The sequence below is a fragment of the Phalacrocorax carbo genome, chromosome 10 (assembly GCF_963921805.1).
Source record: "Phalacrocorax carbo chromosome 10, bPhaCar2.1, whole genome shotgun sequence".
NCBI lineage: Eukaryota > Metazoa > Chordata > Aves > Suliformes > Phalacrocoracidae > Phalacrocorax > Phalacrocorax carbo.
Window position 1 is genome coordinate 4,525,374 of NC_087522.1, and position 21,637 is coordinate 4,547,010.

At 47.7% G+C, this 21,637-nt stretch overlaps 1 protein-coding gene across 2 annotated transcripts in view; it reads left to right on the forward strand.

The window, feature by feature from the left end:
• The window catches only part of RNF216 (ring finger protein 216), an 81,616-nt gene that overhangs the window by 53,137 nt on the left and 6,842 nt on the right, over window positions 1–21,637 (forward strand). For both annotated transcript variants that reach the window (XM_064461529.1, XM_064461528.1), the window contains exons 14-15: window positions 12,709–12,806; window positions 15,294–15,516. In XM_064461529.1, coding sequence (XP_064317599.1) covers window positions 12,709–12,806; window positions 15,294–15,516 — 321 coding nt within the window. The remainder of the gene's footprint in view (window positions 1–12,708; window positions 12,807–15,293; window positions 15,517–21,637) is intronic.

Here is a 21,637-nt window from a genome sequence, read left to right on the forward strand (position 1 = left end):
GGTTAAGCTTATGCAGCTGAACAAGGCGAAGCAAAATTCAAGATAAACACTGGAAGTGGTTTTGGGCGCTGTGCGAGAGGGGCTTTCGCTGGAGAGCACTCGGTGATGTTTGGGAGCTGCAGAGAGTGAAGCAGCTTGTCCTAAGGTCTGGCATGGGACAGAGCGATATTTCCTTCAGTATAAAGGGGAAAGATGCAGATCCTTTAGTGTTGTCTGGCTCCCTTCTTGCTGAAAATCTGGCTTGAGAGGCCGCTGCTGGGGTGGAGGGATGCACCACAAGACTTGTGTGTGGGAAACAGTAGGGAAGAAACCCAGGTTTTGCGAATACGAATCACTTTCTCCAAAACACCTTTTAACATAAAGGTCCAAATAGGTCGTTTTCTCAGTAGTTGCAACCTCCTCCCAAAAAGCTACAATAAATGATATCTTGGGATCTTAACCTGCCCTGTGAGCATTACGCTGACTGCTCTCCCCAAATGCTGTCACGCAGACATCTTCCTTAAGACTTGACAAACTGAAGCTCGGGTTCATTTCTAAAACTGAATATGACTCCAGAATTGTGATTTCCACCCAATACTGCTGCATTGTTTTATGTGATTCTGAAAGTGAATCTAGCGCCAAACAAATGAAATGGTCCTGTCAGCTTTCGTTGTTGATGCATCTGAAATGCAAGGTGGACAGTGCTGATGGCAGTCGGCGAGCGATCCGAAGTGTAGGGCCATTTGGCCTTCGTCTTTGTGTAAGTGGGTTTAAGTATGGCTGTGTTTAATGGTGTAAAGGTAAGAGAATACTATTTCATTTAAAAAAAAAAAATAAAAGCAAAATTACTGTTCCTGAATAAAATGGCTTCTGACTGCTCTTATTTTTGGATTGAGTGTGTCTGCATTAAGCTCAGGAATTCAGAAAAATAACCAATGGAGGAAACCTAGGTGTTTGTAAAGCGAACATAAACATGCTCTGACTAAAAGGGCAAATGCATTTCTGATTTAAATGAAATTATCAGCTTGTTAAACAGAATTTTCCAGCAGATGTCATTGTCCACGTGCATCCCTGATGGAAGCGGGAGAAAAAAACCTTTAATCCTTATGAGGGGGATGGTGGTAGCCTCTGGTGTTTCCGGAGTTTTAAGGAAGTTGCCGAAGTTCCTCCTCATTGACTCCCCTCCTCAGAAATGTGACAGATGGGACTTTTCCTTTTATGGCCAATAATGCTGGTTTCCCTTTGCAATAAAATCCTGGGTCAGAAGTGGAAGCAAGAAGTCGGGCAGGGGGAAGGGGCTGGTCTTACTAGCTCCGAATGGGTGGGGATGTGATTTGCGACACGGTTTATTTTAGCCTAGAATTTGCTAAGTTACAACATCTACCCGGAGGTGCTGGTTTTGTTTGCCTGAGGGGTGCCTTATGTTACCAGTCCTGTTGCTCAAGACAGCAATTAGGAATTGTGACTCTCCTTAATTTCCTGGGGAGAAGTTGATCTGAACCCAGGATGGGTTTCAGATAGTCTGAGTCTAGATAACGCTGATTCAATCTAGGCAAGCACAAGACAATACTCACTACTTTACGATCGCCTTCAGTCCTTCACGCCAAGCAAAATGTCTTGGCCTCTTATGGATGTCTCAGAATAGTTTTCTTCCTGGACCCTAAAGAGCCATTTTCTGCAGCAGTTCATGTGGTGCCTGGCACTTGGCACAGGCTTCGCTCATTAGCTGAGAACAGGTAATGTCCCTCTGGGTGGTAATTGCGATGGTGCTGGTAAGCCAAAAGCCAGCGCTGTCAGCCAGTAACGTCTTTTACAAATCATCTGTGGCTGCAAATGGTTCGATGCATTTGAACCTTAAAAGTATTTTTCTAATAAAGTGAATCTCCTGTTTCTTGCTACAAAGTGCTTCATATCCTGTTTCATGACGTTAATGCAAATGGATTGTTTGGCAATTGGTTAAACTGCACGATTTTTAAGTGGTACAGCTTGTGTTTCTCCCCTGCAAAACCTGGTGGCTGCTGCTTTGGTTTTGGTTCTTATTCAGCACTTGCGCTCTGAGATTAGGAGGGGGAAAAAAATTAGTAACTGGGTAGGAGAGTCAGTAATGTTTCCGGGACTGTCCATGAGCCTTCTTTGCTTCCACTAGTCGCTGATCTAAGCAGAATAGGACATTTATGGGCTTCCTGCTCTTTCCTCTGGCAGGCAGCTGGAAGACCATTCTTACCCTGGTCCAGCTGGTTGTTATTTCCCTACTTGCACCTTTGAACAAACGAGTCAGACATTTGAAGTGCGAGCAGTGGACGTGGGCTCGCACAACCATCTTAGGATGTTATGGATCTCGTGTTTAATTCCAGCCACCCCTTGCTAGATCACTGCTTCCAGTTGCAGGTGTAGAGCTGGGGCTTTCCTTTCAGAGAAAGGTCTTGAAGATCTCCATTCCTTGGTGGTTGACTGTAGGAAGGGCAGTGGGGTTTGCTGACATGGAAGGCCTCTTCACTGGGGTTACTGGCCAGTCAGTAGGAGCTAAATGCTTCCCCACCTGTTGGGGAAGCACTTTGGAAATTGTTTTCAGTAGCATCCACGTATTCTTCAACTCTGTTTTAATGATGGTGTGCTTGTGAACACACTTCTTTTTCCTTCCTCTCCTTGTCTTCACAAAAGAGGTCCAGGGAGAACAAGAACAGGATCTGTAAGCTGCTCTGGGGCTGAGGAAATGGCTCAAACCAGGCCTGTTTCTGACTACTTCACTTGTGCTGCCAAAATTGTTGATTTAATCTCTCTGTATCCCACACTCTGCATTTTTGTCTGAGGGTATCGTACGTAATCCTTTTGGAGGAACTGTATGTACAGCATAACTTAATAATCTACCCTTTTGATAAGGTAACCCTGAAAGCACCAGTCTTGGTCCTTACCTACATTCAGCCATACCAAAGCACTCTCTACATGCAGTTCTTAGGTTTTTTTTTTTACCGTATGGGTGTAGGAGGAGGGAGATGGCCTGTGTGTGGTAAAGGTGACCAGTGAACCCCCATCTTGCAACAGGAGCAGCATTCCTTGGTGGCCCGGGGTGGTAGGGTGGCTTTCCTTCTCCTGAACCAGCCAGGATTCTCCCTTCAAAACTGAACTGATGTCAGCGATACAACATGAAATATTCCGGTTTGTTTTGCCATTGTGGTTGGGTTGTTGCAGAAACGACTACTGCTGCTTGGGAATGAGTGCTGGTCTCAGATCCCTGGAGATGAGGTGACTTGTGCTTTTTTTTCTTTTTTGGCTTTTACAGAGAACAGGCTTGCAACATCTCTGGTTTGTAGACGAGTCATGCCATGCAAATAGTTGAACAGTGCACTTAATTAAACTTGTTGTGTGCCCTCCTGAAGCAGGGGGAGAAGACGGGAACCGGTCTTTCTGATCAGTGTTTGTAAGCGTAACAGAAAGGGAACTGCTTGCCTTGGGATTTCACAACGCCGAGGGTTGCAGCGCGCTCTTCCCCTCTCGCTTCTGTTGCGATGGGCTGTCTTCTGCACGGCGCTGGGAGCTCACAAACGTTTCAGGGTTCAACGCGTTGGTTTTGGTCTCGTTATCCCTGCCTCTTGCCCGGTCTCATGTGATTGTGCAGAAGCGAGCCTGTCTTGCTGGATTACCAGCTTTTGTTTCAGAGCTGGTGCTGGTAGAGAGGCTCCCCTTGGAATTGCTAACTCAGTTTAGCTTCGATGTGCGCAGATCCAAGGTGGTCGTCTTCTTATTCCAAAGTATTTCCAAGCCCCAGATTTTTCTGACTATTTAAAAAGAATTTAATTGAAAGGGATTAGATGACTTAAATGAAAATTAAATTACAGATTAAACAACTCATCTAATTAGAAGACAAATGTGTCCCTTATTACCCTTGTTTGCCAGCATATTGCAGCACCACTGTTCTTAACCTGCCTGTCCTCCCTCGGGAGTTAAGGTGGCTGATCAGCTTTGGTAGAGATTAGACTGCTCTGGGGGTAAGCAGGCACTTTACACGATGGCCTCGGATCGCTGCATCCCCTCTGCCACGTTCTTTGCAGGGGCCGGCAGGTTTGTAGGAGTGTGCGCTGGTTATTGCTCTGTTATTCCAAAACCTGAAGGCTGGTATGGTCCTGCCTGCAAAATACCCCCGTTCATTCACACGGCGCTGGTGCAGTGACCCACGGGGATGTGACAGCGCACACCTAGCAAGGACTGAAGCTAGTTTTTCCCCTATTGCAAGGTGAGCTTTGGGTAAGAGATGCTTTTGGTCGCTGCAGCCTCTGCCCGATGGTTTTGGACATCACTTTTCTCACTGCGTCTCCTTCCCAGTGTCCCTCTGCTCCCTGCAGCCCTGGGAAGGCACATTGCATCTACCAAAGCCGTGGGGCCAAACAGCCTTAGCAGGACTTGAAAAACCACCCCCAAGTTGCAGTTTTGAGGCTTCCTTGCCACCTCTGCACCAAACAGAAGCCCAGGCCCAGCTGGTGTTAGGCTGGGCTCACGGGTGCTTTAGGTACGGGAGGGAATGGAAACATTATCGGGGGATCTGAAAGAGGAATCAGTGAGTTGCTGGCACATCTATTTCCTTGATTGGTGTTTGGTACTTTACTCTGCTTTATTTCGGTGCATACTTGCTTGCTTGGTGTCTTTTTATATTATTATTATCGTCGTTATAATTATTGTTACTTTGAACAGGTATTGGAATAGCTTCTGGTGCGGGAGGAAATCCAGTGAAATCCAGTGCGTGTCTGCACTGGAGCTTTGGGTGCAAACTCGTCTATCACGTTGCACTTGTTGGTGGTTCTGGTTTTTTAAAACCTCGCACAGCCCTCTTTCTCACCAGGATGTTTCAGCAGACTGCTGGTACGGTCTCAGGTTTTACCACTAGCTTATTTTAGCATAACAAATGAGCTGCAGATGATTCACTGTCACGTTGGTGAATTTGGAAGATGGAGGTTAGCAGTTCAGAGGGCCATTTTCAGTTTAAATACTGTAAATACCGTAAATGCCATAAATACTATAGCTATAAATACTATAGTTATAAGGCTGGTTGCTGTGGCTTTTGCACTCTGTGGCTTGGTAAAGGGCCTGCAAAACTGTCCTCTTGCTGCTGCACAGAGCTGTTGTCAGGAGCAGCAGGTAAGAGGTAACTGTACTACATAGGCATTAAAACAATAAATCATCTGAAGTTCTGAGATTTCAAGGAGGTCAGCTATCACTTTGCCTTCATTTTTCTTTATCGTTGCTAGTTTCCCAACATGTTTCATTTATTTTTGTGTTGTTATGGCCAGTATAAATCTAGGAGTGCCTTACTTCTGGAGCTTCCCCTCATTTGGGTTTAATTTCCACAGCAAAGCAAGCTGTACTTGCCCAGTTTCTGAGGGTGTATTTGTACTAAAGCTATTTATCAGCACAGCTTCTCGGCTCAGTTCACCTTTTCTCATCCCTTGCTGGCGTTGTAATGACCTGGAGTGTTAACCTCTGCGGTCAGTAGACAGTATGGTTAAAAAGGCTCTAAACTGGAAATTAAGTGCGTTAATTACCATCAAAATTGCCATATTGCAGAGACCGATTAAAAGTGGTCGTAGGTGTGTTACATAAACGCGGGTCTCCACGCAACTGTTGGAGGAGAGGACGTCTGTAACAGAGTTCCTCGTGCGATCCTGTCATACTACAATAAAATCTGAGAGACAGTAGGGGGAGAGAGAACCACGAGAAACACAGGACAGGTCTAGAGGAAGCTTTCTCCAGTTCCTGCCACCGAAAGCCCTGGGTAGGCATTTGTCTGGGGCGTGTGGGGGGTTGTTTATCGTGTGGTGGTGTAAGAGGGAAGTTTCAAAATTAACTTCAGTAATTGTTCCTCCTCTCAGTCTTACAATGCATCGTTAGCAGGTACCTCTGCAAATAAGATACCTTGCTTTTGTTACACCTTAACCTTCATGATGTTGTTGCACGCAACCCCTTGAGTAACCTTCCAGAGTTATCCTTTAAAAATCAGGTTGCTTGTCTTGAAATCTAAATCTGTACCTCTCCGAAGGTCTCTATTGTTTCCACCAGTTCCTCAGTTGCTCCCACTGTTGTTTAGCCCTGCTAGATCTCATCAGTTAAGAGTTCCAGCTATTGGAAGCAGCATCCCTTTTTGTGTGAGGCTGTGCGTAGGATTAAATGGATAACCTCTTAGATCTCCTCTGCTGGATGGGGTAAGGCAATCTGCGCTGTGGGGAGAGGCAGGAGGGTCAGCTGCTGAGTGCTTTGAACTAATCTGCTAGTATTTAATTATTTACGTTGGCCGGGAAGGCATAGAGCTATTTTCTTGCAATCAGTCCAACAGATCTAAAAACTGTGGTTAACTACAGTTGTGTTTCCAGTAGCATGTGCTGGATTTGTCTTAACTTTTTGCCCTGGGAAGGAGCAATATCACCTCAGGTATAGTGATTTAGAGAACATCTTCGGTGTGAAGTCACAGGCTATATTTAACCTGCATTTATAAAGTGACCAAGCAGTGGTTCCTCTACCTGTGCTGCAGGCTGACTCAGGTTGGTGGGTGGCCACTGCTGGGAAGGTCACAAAGCCAACCCACGCTGGCCAAATCCAAACTTCCCAGTGGACTGAGCTGGAGAGATGCTGTGTGTGGCATTAGTCTGCTCAGGGCAGGGAACTAGCTTCTGAAAAATGTTGGTGCTGCCTGCAACTTTTGATATATTCCTCACCTCTCTGGAGCTTCAGAAGGAAGTAGCTTTGAAACAAAACTACTTCTTTCAAAACATCCCAAATAATGAAATTCTTTAAAGTTTTGTACAAGTTCAAATTAAAGCATGATACAGTTCAGTGAAAGAGCCATTTCTTTGCTCTGATTACTATAGAGTAAGTGAGCATGAGATCAGCAAGCAATTTCTATTGGTACCGATGCTGAGCAGCACTTCATGTGTGAAGCTGCAGATATTTTTTCTCCGTAGGTCTCTAACCACTGTACCCAAACCAGCAGTTGATCTGGCCTTTTAAAGTCAAGCTCTAGGGAGAGGAAAAGCTTGCTTTGGTTTTGTATATGTGTTTCAGGAACTTCTGAATTACAGATATGAGATAGCCCTACTGACTTAGGCAACCTGGGGGGGGGGGGGGAGTTTCCATGTGTTTCTGGTTCTCAGCTTCTAACACAATTGACCCAAACCTCCCTGGGAACCGGCCTGCCGGCACGCTTCTGGAAGCACAAGGGCGTTGTGTATCTCCAGTGTCTTGAAGATGGGAGGGAGTACAATAAGCTCAGTTTACCAAGAACATGCAAAACAGGAGGCATTGGTTGAGGTCATCAGTTTTGGTAATGAGGTTTAACATATGGCCATAAAAGCTTTAACCAACGCTCCTCATGGGTGCTGGATATAAATGCATTTTTTCCTTACCCAGCTTTTAACTCTCCGTCGCTCATTGGTCTCTTTGTTTACACCCTGGCGCATTCTTACAGCCTAGTCCAAGGCTTATGCCTTTGCTTTATTTCTTCCTGCAACCTTTCCCTTCCCAGAATAAATCATGGCCGTGCTGAGGAGAGGAGACTTCAGTTTTCTCCTGGGTTTCTCTTAGCTGCTGGTCTCCTCCCTCCTGTCCCAGGCCCGGGGCTGCGGTGTGGCTGGCGGCCGCTGAGCGGCAGCGCTGCCTGGGGAACAGCCTTGCTCAGGGACCCGGCACAGCTCCCCTGGGGACAGCAGCAAACCCACCCAGCCCCGATGTCCTCCCAGCCCCTTGCTCCTTGCCCCCTCGCCCATCCAAGGCACAGTGTTCGTTTCTCCACGCTGCGTGGGTTTTGAGTGTTTGGAGTTGGTGCCTGCTGCCCATCGTGCCTGTTGCGTGCAGCGATGCCGGCGGCTCCGGAACCGGAGAGCTGCCACGGCAGGTTGTGCTGGAAGGAGCGCTCTCCGTGCTGGGCGGTTGGGTACCCGCGGAGCTGGGGTCCCACATCCCTGCGCTGGGCGTTTGTACATCTCTAAAGAGGGGTCTCTTACCAAAATGGATTGTCTTGGGCTAGATTATAGCCTCTTTATCCCAGCTTAATGTGTAGGAAATCCCAGAAACAGCGCTGAAGGAGTTCACTCGTGAGAGCTTATCCGTACTTAAAGGTTGCATTCATTTAGCTACTTCTGCATCCATTTTTAGTTAGGGTCAGTGCAGCTTTATGGACAGTGGAGACTTTGTGCGGAAGAAGACTGTGTGGTTCTTTGTTTTCCCATTAACTCGTCTGGTTGGGAGTTGCAGCCCTTTAATTAAACCAGTGCAGTATAGACTGGCCCTGAGGTGCTATTCTAAGACTATTGCATTCACATCTGCTTTTGGGTAAAACTTGGCCTGTTTGAGGTTAGCCTGTACTATTGCGTGTCTAAAAGCAGGAAGAAGCAGAGAATCAATCACTGGGGCTCCGTCCCAGCGAGCACCGAAGGGATACGAGGTATGTTTTACCTCCCTCTCGCTCCCAGCAGGGAGTGCCTCAGCCAATGTCCCCGTGCGTGCAGTCGGCAGAGACCGCTGGGAGTGTGTGACTCGTCCTTCCTGCGGGGCGCGGGGAGTCGCCCGGTGTGGCAGCAAAAGGATTTAATTAACCAGCATATGGAGAGCTAAGGCAAGCACTGGACTCGGCTCAGAGCCACCACTGAGAGCTGGAGGGCGGTGATGACAGCCCAGTCCATCGCCTGCTGTCGTTTAAGTTGAGCCTCCCCTCCTCCCTTTGCGTTTTGCTCAATCAGTAAATGGTTTCGTATAAGCTCCTACATAAGAAGCGGGCGCGCAGGAATGCCGTGGGCAGTCGGTCAGTGATCTGTGTCTGTCATCTGATGTTTTTGTCCACGTGGCATTTGTTTGGGTTGAAACCAGGAAAGCTGGTGCACCTACATCACTGGCAGTGCGTACACCAGCCTGGCTGTAGCCAAAAGGACATGGAGACTGTCAGGGAGGAGTTGATTATTTGGGTTTTTGCCCCGACAGACATGTGGGCTGGACCTTTGAGAGTTATTTTTGGTAGATGGCGGGGGGGGAAGTTTAGGCTGTGTTTTAAAACTGTAGCATCCATTGCAAGTACCAGTAGAAGTGCTAAGGAGGGTGGTTGGTTCCCATAAAACACTCCCTTCTACCTTCGTGAGGTGCTGGAACAATTAACAAGGACGTTTAAGGATTGCAATGCCTGTGCTAAAAGCAAACTGACTGCCTTTAGCCAGGCTGGCCCTGAGCACAGAAAGCTGCGTATCCGCACCGCTGACCCTGGGAACAAAGGATCCTCCTGAACCCAAACATGTTTGTGTTAATCCCAGCTGCTTCCTGGCGGCCAGCGAGAGGAAACGGAGCCACTACCTCTAACAGATGTACAGTGAGGAGATTACAGTGTGCGATTAAACACCCTCTCCATCACATCCTCCTCTCTGCTGTCCCAGCCCGGCGGATTAATGGACTGTCCCAGGCTGCCTGCCAAGCACGGGCAGATGTAACAGGCAGCAGATACTTAATCTCCTGTATCTGTGCCTGGTTCGCAGCCGTTTGCTGATGCCAAGGCTTCTGCAAACACGCCGCCCCTCACACCGAAAGCGCGAGCTGTTAGCTGTACCTGCCTGCAACGGGGAGTGGGCTGGGGAAAGGCAGGAGAAACACGTGGAGTTCACACCGTCCAGAAATGACTAATTTAACTGTAAAGCTGTTAAAACTAAAACAAAATGTGCTTTCCCACATCAGGTACCCCTGTGCTGGTAGGCCAGGGTTTGTTAGTGGGCACAGCGCTGAAGGAGAAGTTGGGCAGGGTCTTGGTTTTGGTGGACTTACTTGCTTCTTGTCTGTTAGGTTTGGAGTAGAAGATTTTGGGGCCGGGAAGGACTCATTCCCTCTTTGTGTGGGTTTAGGTGCCGCCTTATATTGCGGTAGTCAGTCTTTGTGTCAATGCTCCTCTTACAATAGAAATAATCTAGGCTGGTTGCAAAAAATCAACCATCCTACTGTGTGTTTAGGTTAATTAATATGGTAATGGCAGAGTATGTTTCTTTATCAAACAAAAAGCTGTTTGTAAAATAAAAGAACCCCTCGTGGAAATCCTAGAGATCAGAATTGTTATCATGTGAGATATGCAAAACCCTCAGCAGCCAAGCACGTTGGATTGGAAGAAGAGTTAAAAATTAAAAGTCACTTCTCTTCTTATCGGGCGAGAGCTGTGACCTCGGTTACGGTGCTGGAACAGTTGCCTTTGTCTGAACCAGGGGCTTTCTCCCTGCTATTGTGCAAAGGGGTCCACACGGGTTCCTGTGGCTGCCAACAATGTGCCATTGTCTTGGGTAAACAAGGGGAGAAGTCGCGTCGAGCTCTGCTAATGGCACATGTATTGTCTAGTTTTCCCCTGCCTATGTTTTGGAGAGGACGTGGCTTGGGCAGAAGCGGCACCAGGCGACACACGGAGTTAGGAAGCCATGGGGACATCTCTGCAACGGGTGTGTTGGAACAGGCAGGCAGAGCTGCCCACGGGTTTGCAGCTCCCCGTGGCCAACACATCTCGGGAGGGATCCCAGAAATGCGCACAGCTGCGACGGCACTCGCTGTGCGGCAGTCACGGTGACGGGGAGAACCGCATACCTCCTATCTCATGCCATCCCAGTGAATCTGGGAATCTGCACTGCCGTGCCTCTTCCCTTTCTCCTTGCCTGCGCAGGAATCCCTTTTCCCGGGTGTAGGAGACAACTGTTTGGCAAATAGCAGCAGCCTCAGCTCAGGGGAGAGCATTGTTTTTAAATAGCTGCAGCGCGCGAAGCAGGGATGGTGGCAGCAACAAAAGGCAAAGGGAATGACTTGGTACAAAACTATAAGCGGCGCCATCTGCTTCAGAAGGGCATCGTTTCTAATTCAGCAGTGAAGGAGGCTCCTGGAGTTAAGTAATTGGGAATAGTAGGCTCCTGGCTGGAAAGTGTGCCAACCCTTCTGGCAAAAAGCTGTTAAATCTTTGTCGCTGGCGTGTGAAAGTGGTTCTGTGTGGCAGGCCTCCAAAGACTGTTTTTAACCCTTGATATATGTAAAAAATAAAGAAAAAGAGAAAGAACCTACAGCACTTTTGATCTTGAAATGGCATGTGGCCGGGTGTTGAGAATAAAAGGGGAAGGTGGGTGCTTATCGACGTATGTGAACGGCTCCAAGTCTGATCCTCTGGTGCTGATAGCAGCCAGACCTGGCCTGCCAACAAATGCACACAAAATGGTGCCTGTTTTAACGGCTTAAGCAGGAAAACCAAGGGCATGATGAATGATTCATGAGGATCAATACAACCAAGGCTTTTACTGCCCCTTAAAGCTAGTGCCTGCCTGCCAAAGGGTGCAATTGCAAGGTGAGCGATCACAAAATCCTCCGCTGAGCTTTTGGGACAGTCACACACTTGGCTCTCCTCTTACTACAGCCCTTACCCTCCAGTCTGCAAACATGTCCGGCTTACCAGCCAGGACGAGGAGGCTTTAATTCTCCAGATGAAAGCACAAGCTGTTATGCATCTCCCAGCAAGCACAAAACAAAGTCAACGTTTTGCACCCCCTCCTAGGGTGGCTTCCTTGGAAGCTTTGGTCTTCATCCTGTTTGTCTGATTTGTGATCAAAAGCGTGTTCCTGCCTACGTGTGTCTTCAAGCAGTTGCTTCTATCATATCTTGTCTAAACGTCTAATTTCTTCATTAAAATAAAATGAAGGTAATGCAGTCAAAAAAAGATCTGTCTCCACAGTCGTCGTTTTTCAGTAGTAGTGTGATCAGAGTTGGGCAAAGCTCTTTTGGGACCTTCTTTGGTGTGGAGGGGAAGAGGATGCTTCACAGCCGTATGGGTTTTCCTGCCAGGGAGAGAAAGTTGGATTTAAAAGCCATCCTGAAGATGAAACAGTTGGATTGTAAAACGTGTGCTTTTTCCAAGTTTGATTTGGATGTTTTTTAATCTTCCTCAAATTAAAGGAAAATCTCTTGTTTGACCCAAAACAAAGCTATGTTTTCTTTGGCCAGCCAACCAAAAAAAAAAAAAATCAACTCTATCCCCAGCATTAGTCCAAGTTCACTTGCCAATAGTGCCTCCACAGCTCTCCTGCTCCACATGGCTTTACCACTCCCAGATTAGAGCCTCTTTGCTAAAGAGTTTACAAGGACAGGAGAATTCAGTCACTTTCTCTAAGTTTAGTTTTGTGGCTAAACTCACAAATATTTGTTCATACTCCACCTCTGGTTTATGGGCATTGGTCCACATCCTGCCTTTTTAATCTGTTTACTCACACAAACTGCTTTAACTTTATTTTGTGAGGTTTTGCAAAGCATAATATGGATTTGCTTGTATGCATGGTGAAGCAGAGTTTTTGATGCAGCTGCAAGGTTTCCATCGCCTGCTGAACTAGAAGCCCTTTGTATGAAGGTGAAGGGGTTTGGTCAGGAAACGGATGAACTTGATGTTTTTTAACACCATTTCTGTAGCCTTACTTTGGGAAGTAAGCAGCAAACCTGATAGCTGTTCCATGATTTTTAGATTAACTGAGTTTTCCAGACTCATTTTGTACTGGGTTCTTGTACCTTGGGAACCCCTTGGCTCCTGTTATTGACAGACTCATTCTCGGTGGAGCGCAGACCTCTCTACCATACTTGCAGATAAAACCCCATCCTCAACTGAGAACCTGCAGCGTGGTGGGGGGAAGAGATGGGAATTTTTTCCAATTCCTAATGCTGTTAGTGGTGTGTTGGGTCTTCTTTAATACTTGTTATCCTCCTCAGGAAACCTGTCGGAAGTGCCAGGGGCTGTGGAAGGAGCACATGAACCTCACCTGCGAGCAGCTGGCTGAGAAGGATGACATCAAATACAGGACGTCCATGTAAGTAAACTCCACAACCAGGCAAAAATGGGGGGTTGGATGAACTCATAATAGCCACACGCTAGACAATATGCTCTGGTGTGGAGCTGGTGAGAAGCCCCTCTGTTCTTGTGACTAGCGGAGGTCCTGAAGTTCCCCTGGGCGTCACTCTCTTCTATCAGCGAGGTCCTAGAGACGTCAAAGCTCAGGGGTCAGAAGGCACCCAGGATGGGATTTCTTTCTGTGAAAGCTATTTGGCAGCGGCTCCAGCTGGTAATTCAAGAACGTGGGAGAGTTGTCACCAGCCCAGCCTGTTCCTCTGGCTAGCCTGGTGTCTCGCAGGCTGGCACCTGGTCCTTCTCAGAGGTGAGAAACCCCCATTAGTGTTGCTTCAGGGGGAGAAGGCAGATGTTGCATAGAGGCAAAGTAGTGTATTGAGTTGTCGTTACCCTTTGAAAATCTAGAGTGGAGACAACGCGTGGTTTGCTCAGCTACTACTTTCTGGCTTCGTGGGAGGGGATGTGTTTTCTTACAGAAGCTTGTCTCTTTCTAACCGGTTTGTAGGAATTGTTACCAAATGGAGTCATACCCCAAAATACACAGGTGTAAATCCTGAGTGTTTCCCAAAAATCTTTTGAAGTTTGATCTCTCTCATTGGTACAGTAAATGACAAAATCCTCTGCCTTTAGGAAATAAGGGAAGATTCGTCCATGGAGCTGCATGTCTGGTGCAGTCAAATGGGACTTCCCCATGTTGCCTAATCCTTTCCCCTCTGATTTAGTCTGTCTGGCATGAGTAGAGGTTGGAAAGCTGCACCACTGGGAGGCTGGATGGCTGTTGCTTGCTCATCCCACAGTCCCTAATTCAGAACAAAGTCTTTATGGATTTGATATGACCTTTTTTTTTTGCCACTCCCTTCCCTGTAGGAAAGAGGGGTGAGAGGGAGAATGAGTTGTCATGTCCCTAATAAGGAAAAAAATCGGTTTCAAAACCTTAAGCAGGAACACTTCTGTGGATAGATGAGTCTTACTGCCTGATACAATAAAAGCTTCCTTTTGAAGCCCTGCGTAAGGAAAGGGAAGCACAGCTGGAGTTCAGGCCAAACTTCCTGCCTTGCTCAAAGTTTCCAAAAAAAAAAAATCTGCATCAGCAGCATCCTGTTGAGTAGCAGAGGGAAGAGCAGCTGCAGCTCGGAGGAAAGTCAGTCTCAAGTTCGGGTTCTTTTGGTCTCTATTCTTAGCCTATCTCCAGAGGCCTGGGTGCAGGTCATGCCAGGTACAACTGCGTGGGAGCTTTGTGTGGCCGCGAGGCAGCTGAAGCTCCCACCTCGCCATTCCCTGCTCCTCCAGTTGCGCTGACGGAGCGGTTTGTGGGGCTGTGCTGTAGCCTGGTTTGCTGCTGCGATCCTCCTCCCTGCCATCTCCCAAACATATGTTGACTTTGCAGGTCCACGAAAGTAGTTGGGTGGAGACGCCTGGCTAGGGAAGATCGTTCCCCACTGTCAGCTCAGCACAGCCAGAGAATTGTGCTTCCCCCAATGAAAAACAGAGTCTCTCTACTCTTCTGTCATCAAATTTCACTTCTAGGTTGTGAATTAAATTGTAACATGATCTCCAGTGGTCAGAAAATTGGCCCTTAGGTTGACAACTTATATTCTTAAGTCTTTTAATTAAATGACCGAGGCTCTCCTCCATTTCTGTGCCAAAATAGTATTGCCGCGAGCTGAGCCTCTGCACTGGCGTGCGTGTCGCTGCCAGGATGTCTCTTGGGGACAGGGACTGTGCTTTGTCCTGGATTCCCGTTGTGCTCCATTAGAGTAAAACCCATCTCTTGAACATCAAGCAATAACCTCTGGAAAATTTATGTAGGGAATCTTAAGAGAAGGAGAAAGCCCAGTCTCTGTGGAGAAAGATGTGATTATTTTTCAGTTACTGATTTAAATTTAACAAAAGCCAAATAAATCTAGAGTGTAGCAGCCAGGGTTTAAAAAAAAAAAAAAATATATATATATATATATATATGGTCGTGGCAACTTTGTAGCCGGAGCAACAGGCACACATAAAACTAGCTAGCAGATGACAGCCAAGGGTTTTCTTTTCCTGAACTTTATCTCCCGGGCTGTATTTCTCCACAGCCAAGTCAAGCATCCACGTGCCCTTTGGCCCTCTGACTTACAGCTTAAATTCCTCCCAAGCCAGAGCCTGGTGCCGCGGTGTTCTGGCTCGCATGGGAACCAGGGTTGGGGCTGCAGCATGCAGCCAGTGATTGACTTTATTTCACTTAATTTGTTCTTGAGTTGTCATGGGTTGGCTCCAAATGGAGCTGAGCCCAGGCCTCCTTGGAACAGTGGTGGGCTGCGGGGATGGCATAAAAGGAAAGCGGAGGGAGAGAGGTGCGCTGGGGAAAGGGGGATAAAAGCATTGCTGGGAGAGCTTAACAGTCATTTTACTGCAGGCTGGTGACTGCAAACACCCCTTCCCTAATTCTTCTCCTCCTCTTGTGTTGCAGAGAAGAGAAAATGACAGCCGCCCGGATTAGAAAATGCCACAAGTGTGGGACTGGCCTAATTAAATCGGAGGGTTGCAACCGCATGTCCTGCCGTTGCGGTGCTCAGATGTGCTACCTCTGCCGGGCTGCCATTAACGGGTATGACCACTTCTGCCAACACCCCCGGTCGCCTGGGGCTCCCTGCCAGGACTGTGCAAAGTGCTCTCTCTGGACAGATCCCACAGTAAGTAACGAAGGACTTTTGTGAATGATTCGCACCCTGATTTCAATTACTGTTCCGTGCCAGCGTGTTGAAATACATGCCTTCCACCAGAGGAAAACGGCTGTTTTTAGACAGCACGATTTTTTTCTTTCCCAAGGCAGCTAAAAAACACACTGGAAGACTATGTACATCAGCACAGAGTCACATCTGACCGCAACTTGGAAGGAACTTGTGTTGCTTTAGGGAAAAACAGCTCCTGTTAGATGAGGGCTCTGGTTGGAAGTGCTCTGAGCGTTGTTCTGGGGAGTGGAGCTTGTGGAAGGAGCTGGTGGGGAGCGTGCGCTGGCACCAGGCACGGTAGCCACTGTTGGGATTACTGGGACTTGTTCCTAGTTTTGCAGCTGAGTTGCAGTGGTACGGCTTATTGTCTAGAAGCAAGGGGAGTCACATCTCTTTGGTGACCAGATCACCTTGCTTGCTCTGCCGAGTCCCTTTGCAGAGATGGAGAAAACTGCCTGCAAGCCAGCGGTCCAGAGTTACAGTTGGGTCCGTTCTCACGGCTGTTAACAACAGCTGCAAGGGAGAACTGAGCTGTAGGGGAAGCTGTAGTAACTTAATACAGCTTGTAGCTGTGACAAGCATGGGAAAAGCTAGTGCAGCATCTCCGTAAATAGAGGTCTTCAATACCAGAAATCTGGAAGGAGCGTAGGTAGGAGCTGGAGTTAAATTCCCTGATTTCAGCAAAGCAGTAGAGCAATGTGAATGTGGATCTGCCTTCCCAGGGCTTGTCTGAGCTTCGTTTGTCCCAACGCTTCTTTGTCTCCGGCTGCTGCAGCTTGCCAGAGACTGCTACCAGCCCCTCTTTCCGCAGGGGATGTGCACAGCCCTGCGCCTGCACGGAGCAAAGGAAAAGCCACACTAAATCCCTCCCTTCTACCTGCAGGCCCTTGGGGGTCTCCCAGCACGGGGCCCCAGCTGGTGTAAACTTCCTAGTCCTCTGCTTGTCTGCCTTTATTCCCTGCATTATCCTATCAATGCCAGGTGTTAAACTGAACGCTCCTTCTAGGCACGCCTGTAGCGTTTCCAACACCTGCTTATGTGCTCCCTGGGTTCCTGTCCCACTCCTCCCTGACTTCCACCAGGATGCGATGCAGGGTTCGGCAGCACTAGCGTCCTTTGTTCCCGTCAGGCTGCTGATTGTGCTGGGTGATGGCATTTGTTCGGAGCCAGAGAAAACATGAGGTCTCTCAAAAAGCTCGTACTGTACTTTAAAATAAATAAATAAATATGCAGCACAAAGAGGGCACTGTCACCAGGCGCTTTCCAGCTCTAATTAACCAATGTTGTGGCAAAGGAAATTTTCCCACCGTCAGCAAAGATCTGGCACTGCCTGCTCTTTTTTCTGGGGGGGAGAAGGTGGGGAGGCCTGACAGAGCACTGGTGGGCTGGGGAGGTGAGGCTGGGTGACTGTCCTCGCTGGGCTGCAAAGAATAATGTGAAACTCAACCGTTGGCTTCTAAGACTTGACTGACAGACACCTGTGTGCATTGTCCCCCTTTGTAAGGGGTTTAGTGACACTAACGCAGTCCCGCACGCTTGTATGGGACGTAAACGGGAGTTAACGTGGTAGGTGTCAGAAGGGGGAGTGAGTGAATTTGAATCTTGACATGGAGATACGAAAGAGCAAAAGGCCCCTGTATCAGTACCATCTTGTTCTCTGTCAGGGACGACGTCCATCCAAGGTATTTCCCCATCCTGGCTCTGCCAGCTGCTGCACTGGCATCTTCCTGTGTCTTTCTCAACTCCCCCCGTTTCCTCTTTCAGCTCAATTTCTTTTGTTCTGTTGAAGTCAGTGAATGGCTGGTGCTGTGAGTATGGGAACAGAGTATCTGGGGTGGGCTTGCATGTGTTTGCAGCTGTGCTCTGAATGTGTGCGAGTACTGAGAAGCCAAGACCAGGTCATCTTGTCACCTGTGGAATTTGCAGCCCATCGCTTAGGAGCCGGCGCTCCTCTCCCTGGATTAGGCTCTGCTGCAAAATGGGGAGGGCACACGTGTGGCACCAAGGCTTGGCTTATAGAGGGTGACAGGATGTTTTTGGTTTTCTGATGCATTTATGTACAGCCTCAACTAGAACAGTCTTCACAGCAGACCAGTGGCTTGATCTCGGTACCGTGGTCCTGTCCATTTGTGTTTCACGGGTGTAGCCTTCAGCTTTCTGTCAGACCTGGATGACTTCATACCTTTGTGAAGGATCTGTTTTGGGTCTAACTCCCCATTATTTACAGCAAAAGTCAGGTTTCTTTAAAATCAGGAACCTTTGTTCTTTTCCAAATGTTTAACATTTTCTGAGTCTGAAATGATTCTTGCAAAAGTATAAGTAAACCTATTCATTAGCTTGGGTTAAAAACAAATTAAAGACAGTCCTCTAGGAACTGCAGCATCTGTTACTCTTTGTCTCAAATGATCTTGAGAGAATAAAGCAGACGCTTCAAAATTTCCCATAATAAAAGGTTAGTTGAAATCTCGTCCCTATGCTGTAATCAGACTTGAGTCTAATTTGAGAGTATTGGTGCAATATTTGCTGGCTCAGAGACAAGCTGCAATCGGGCTGCGGTCAGCAGCTTCCAGGGTAGCGGGCAGTAATCGCTTAATCACTGCATTTCTTCTAGAGCTGATCGGTGCCCTGCACCCCTGTAGGCTGTGAACACGGGCCAGGAGCTCTTGTCAGTAAGCTGCTTGGGCAAAAGTCCTCGTGTGCCTATTCTGCAGCTCGTGCTTGCTTTGGCTCGGCTCGCTGAGCCGTTGCTGGCTGCAGGAGGGGCTGATGCAATATTGCCAGAGACAAAGCTTGGGATGGAGAGGTGAAAATTGGCTCTGCAAACAGCAGGCTCTGGGACTCGGGGGCCATGTTTTCCCTGATTTCTAAGTATCTGTAGCAAACCTGAGGCTGATGTGTGCGTTTTAGCCGGTTTGTACAAATCCCGTGATGCAATTTGACTAACGTATCCTGACTGTTTTGGTAAACCAGGTTCTGCTCTTGTATGTATCATTTTTAATTTAATGCTCATCTTTGGACTATCAATAATATTGCAGAGCGGCTTTTTTGGCTTTAAAGTTTAAGATGTTTTCAGTAAACTCTTAAAACACTCCCAAAGGCCCATCATTAAAGTTCAAAGCCGAAGACTAATCATTATAAGGTGTTTGCAATTATCCTTCTTTCTAGTGTTATAAACAGATGATGTTGAGCGAAGGCTGCGTAAAACTTCAAATACATTAAGGAAATGCATGAAGTATACAGCACTGCCTTTAGGATTTGGAGGGGGGGGAAGGACCCCTAAATTTAGGGCAGTGGTGTTTGGGGTTTTTTTTCCCTAATCGTGCTATAAAATGCCTTAATCATAAGCATACGGTTAATCCGCGGTGTTCACAGAAAGCCATCAATATGGAATGCCTGCTGCTAAAATAACTCTGCATTTCTTAAACGCCAGCGTGTGCTTGGTCCCCGTGCTGGCCCCCCTTTTCCTGCAGCACTGCGGATGCCCTGTTCCAGTTACAACACAGCCTGCTTTTATCCCCTGCTTCCTGCTGTATGGAGGAACACGCCGGAGACAGCCGATGCCTGTTCTTGCTCAGGCTCTCCGCAGCTGATCTGGGAATGATTTGAAACAAAACCCCTTAGTCCTTTGGAAGCCTCCGTCGTGAAAAATCATTTCAAGTTTATTAGTAACGGCTGCGGCCACACATACGTGGAAAAAGAAAGCAGTAAAAAGCCAGAAGGGGGGAGGCAATGGTGGTGAAGGCACTTTCTAAAGACAGGGGAGGGGTTGTGCAGCCCAGAAATAGTTACCAGGTCTCTTGTTTTCCCTCTTTCAGGAGGTGGGCAGCTGCTTTTCTGTGACACTTCATAATTAAAGATAAGGAGAAGCGCAGGTAGATGAAAACAGAGCTTTCAAAACCTTCGTCAGTGGCACTTTTGTTCTGGGCAGAGGAGGCTGTATTTGGGGGGAGGTTGCCTCTGTGTGACTTGCGGAGCTTTTATCTCCTTTGCTGCTGTATTTCCTTGTTCCCGACGGGCTGTTTGTTTCTCCAGCGGCTCTTTCTGTGGGCGTGCAGGGCCCTGCACGGATGCTGGAGGATGCTGGACACGGCTCCTCTGTACCAGCATTGTTGAAAAGGCCTCCCTGCCATGAAAAGGTGCCTCTCTTAGCAACCCAGCCCAGCTCTTTCGTTAATCCATCCACAGACCCGAGCCATCCTTTTTGCTGTGATTGGCTCCGCGCTCGCCGCATTCCCTGGATTGAATGGGAGAGGGATGAAAGGGGGGAAAGCCGCCTCTATGCCGAGATCCTTTTGCAGGTGGGGAATCGCAAGAGCAGGTTCTCAGACTGGCCGGGGAGGAACCGTTTTTTTGGCTGCAGGACTGGGGACGGTTCCTGCAAAGAGCATCCTGCTGTCGGGTTTGGGGCAAAGCTCGGTCCTGTTTTGCCACTCAAAAATGCAGCTGCGATTAATTACCGCGGCTGCCTTCTGCAGTGTTTGCAGATAAGAAGGGTGAATACATCTTGTAGATCCTTTGCATTTTTCTCTTGGCCACCTCCCTTCTCCCGTGATGCAATGGCGCATGGGGAAGGGCCACGCTACAGCATTGCCCTGCGTTTTTCTCTCTCAGGAGGAGAGCCAAGTTACATCCTTGCTCCAAAAACATGTGGGCAGCCCAGTGCTGAGACACCCCCAGGGTTTTTGGGGGGTTTGCTTTTTTCCTTCTTTCTTCCTTTTTTTTTTTTTTCCTTTTTTTCTTCTTTTTTGCTGTAGGCAAGGCAGCTGACAGGAAGATGACTGTTAACTTGACAAGATAAATCCCTTCAATCCACACAGCCTGTGAACAGGCTATTAAAATTATAATCTAATCCTTTATTAAGGGTCTTGAACCCGCTCAGGAAAACAGACACAAGAGGCTTTTGAAATCGTACTGCAGCTTCCACCCCTTGTGACATTAAACCGTTTCTTACCACAAGAGCCAGCCCAAAGTGTGCTAATGAAAACTTAATTTTTGGTGTGGATGCTTTACCCCTAGATGAACCAGTCACCCCTCTCCTAATTACTGTGGAATAAAAAAAACCCCAACTTTTGCTTCTCAAAGAATTAGTGGTGTTAAGCAAAAATCACTGTTATATGTGGTGAATATTTGCAGCACTGAGACTTGTTTTTTAATTCTGACCTGCGCCGGTGCGATATGTAATAGCCAGAACTTGTGGCGTCACCCTTCCTTCACGAATATCCAGTATCCTAAAATTATCTCACTGTGCACATATAATCAATGTTTCTTTTGTTCCAGCTGGGACGTGGATCTTTACTAAATACTGCAGGTATTGAACTGGGCTGCGTATTCATCACTTGACAAATTTCATGTCAGCTTTTTAAGCTTTTAAGGTGCATATTGTGTGGTGTATTTTTGTTCTCTCTATATCAACGGGTACCAGTTTTTCAGAAATACTGATGTAAAAAAAAAAAATTTCAGCCAAGGCTGGATATGTGGGATAAAGTATAGATCTTAAAAGTGTGTTCTCGTGTGGGAAGGTTATCAGCAGAGAAGCAACAAAGCTGGTAACTTTTGTTCTTGGAGACCTGGTTTGTTATGCCTCTGCTGTGATTCGCAGAATGAGTCGGGAACTCGTTGTCCTGATCCAGGTCTGCTCTTGGCAGGTTTTCTGCATCCAGGGTGTGCTGCAAGGTTCGTCCCCTCTTGAAGACCCAAGAGGGGATGGGGATGAGTAGGGATCTCTGGCCGTTGCGTTTGAGGTGATGTGTTTTATGTTGTCCTTGTGAGATAGACGTCATTTTTGGAGACCTGGCAGATGGGGTTTGCTGTTACGCGTTTCCCCGGCGCTCTGGGAGCTGCAGTAATTGAAGCCAGCATCACCTTGGGTGTGCGCGCAGCTGGCTGGCCGGCCCCAGGGGGAGATGGCTTTGTCGGTCCCTCATTAGTGTGGAGGTCAGCTGCAGTTTAAACTGGGGCAGGGGGTGTCGAGTAGCCCTCGCTGCGGGGGGATCTTGTAAAGTTGTGTTGGTGATGTGTCTGATTCCCCAGATTTCTGCAGGACTGACCGGTATCAGCAGCGGGGTTTGCAGGAGATGCAGCA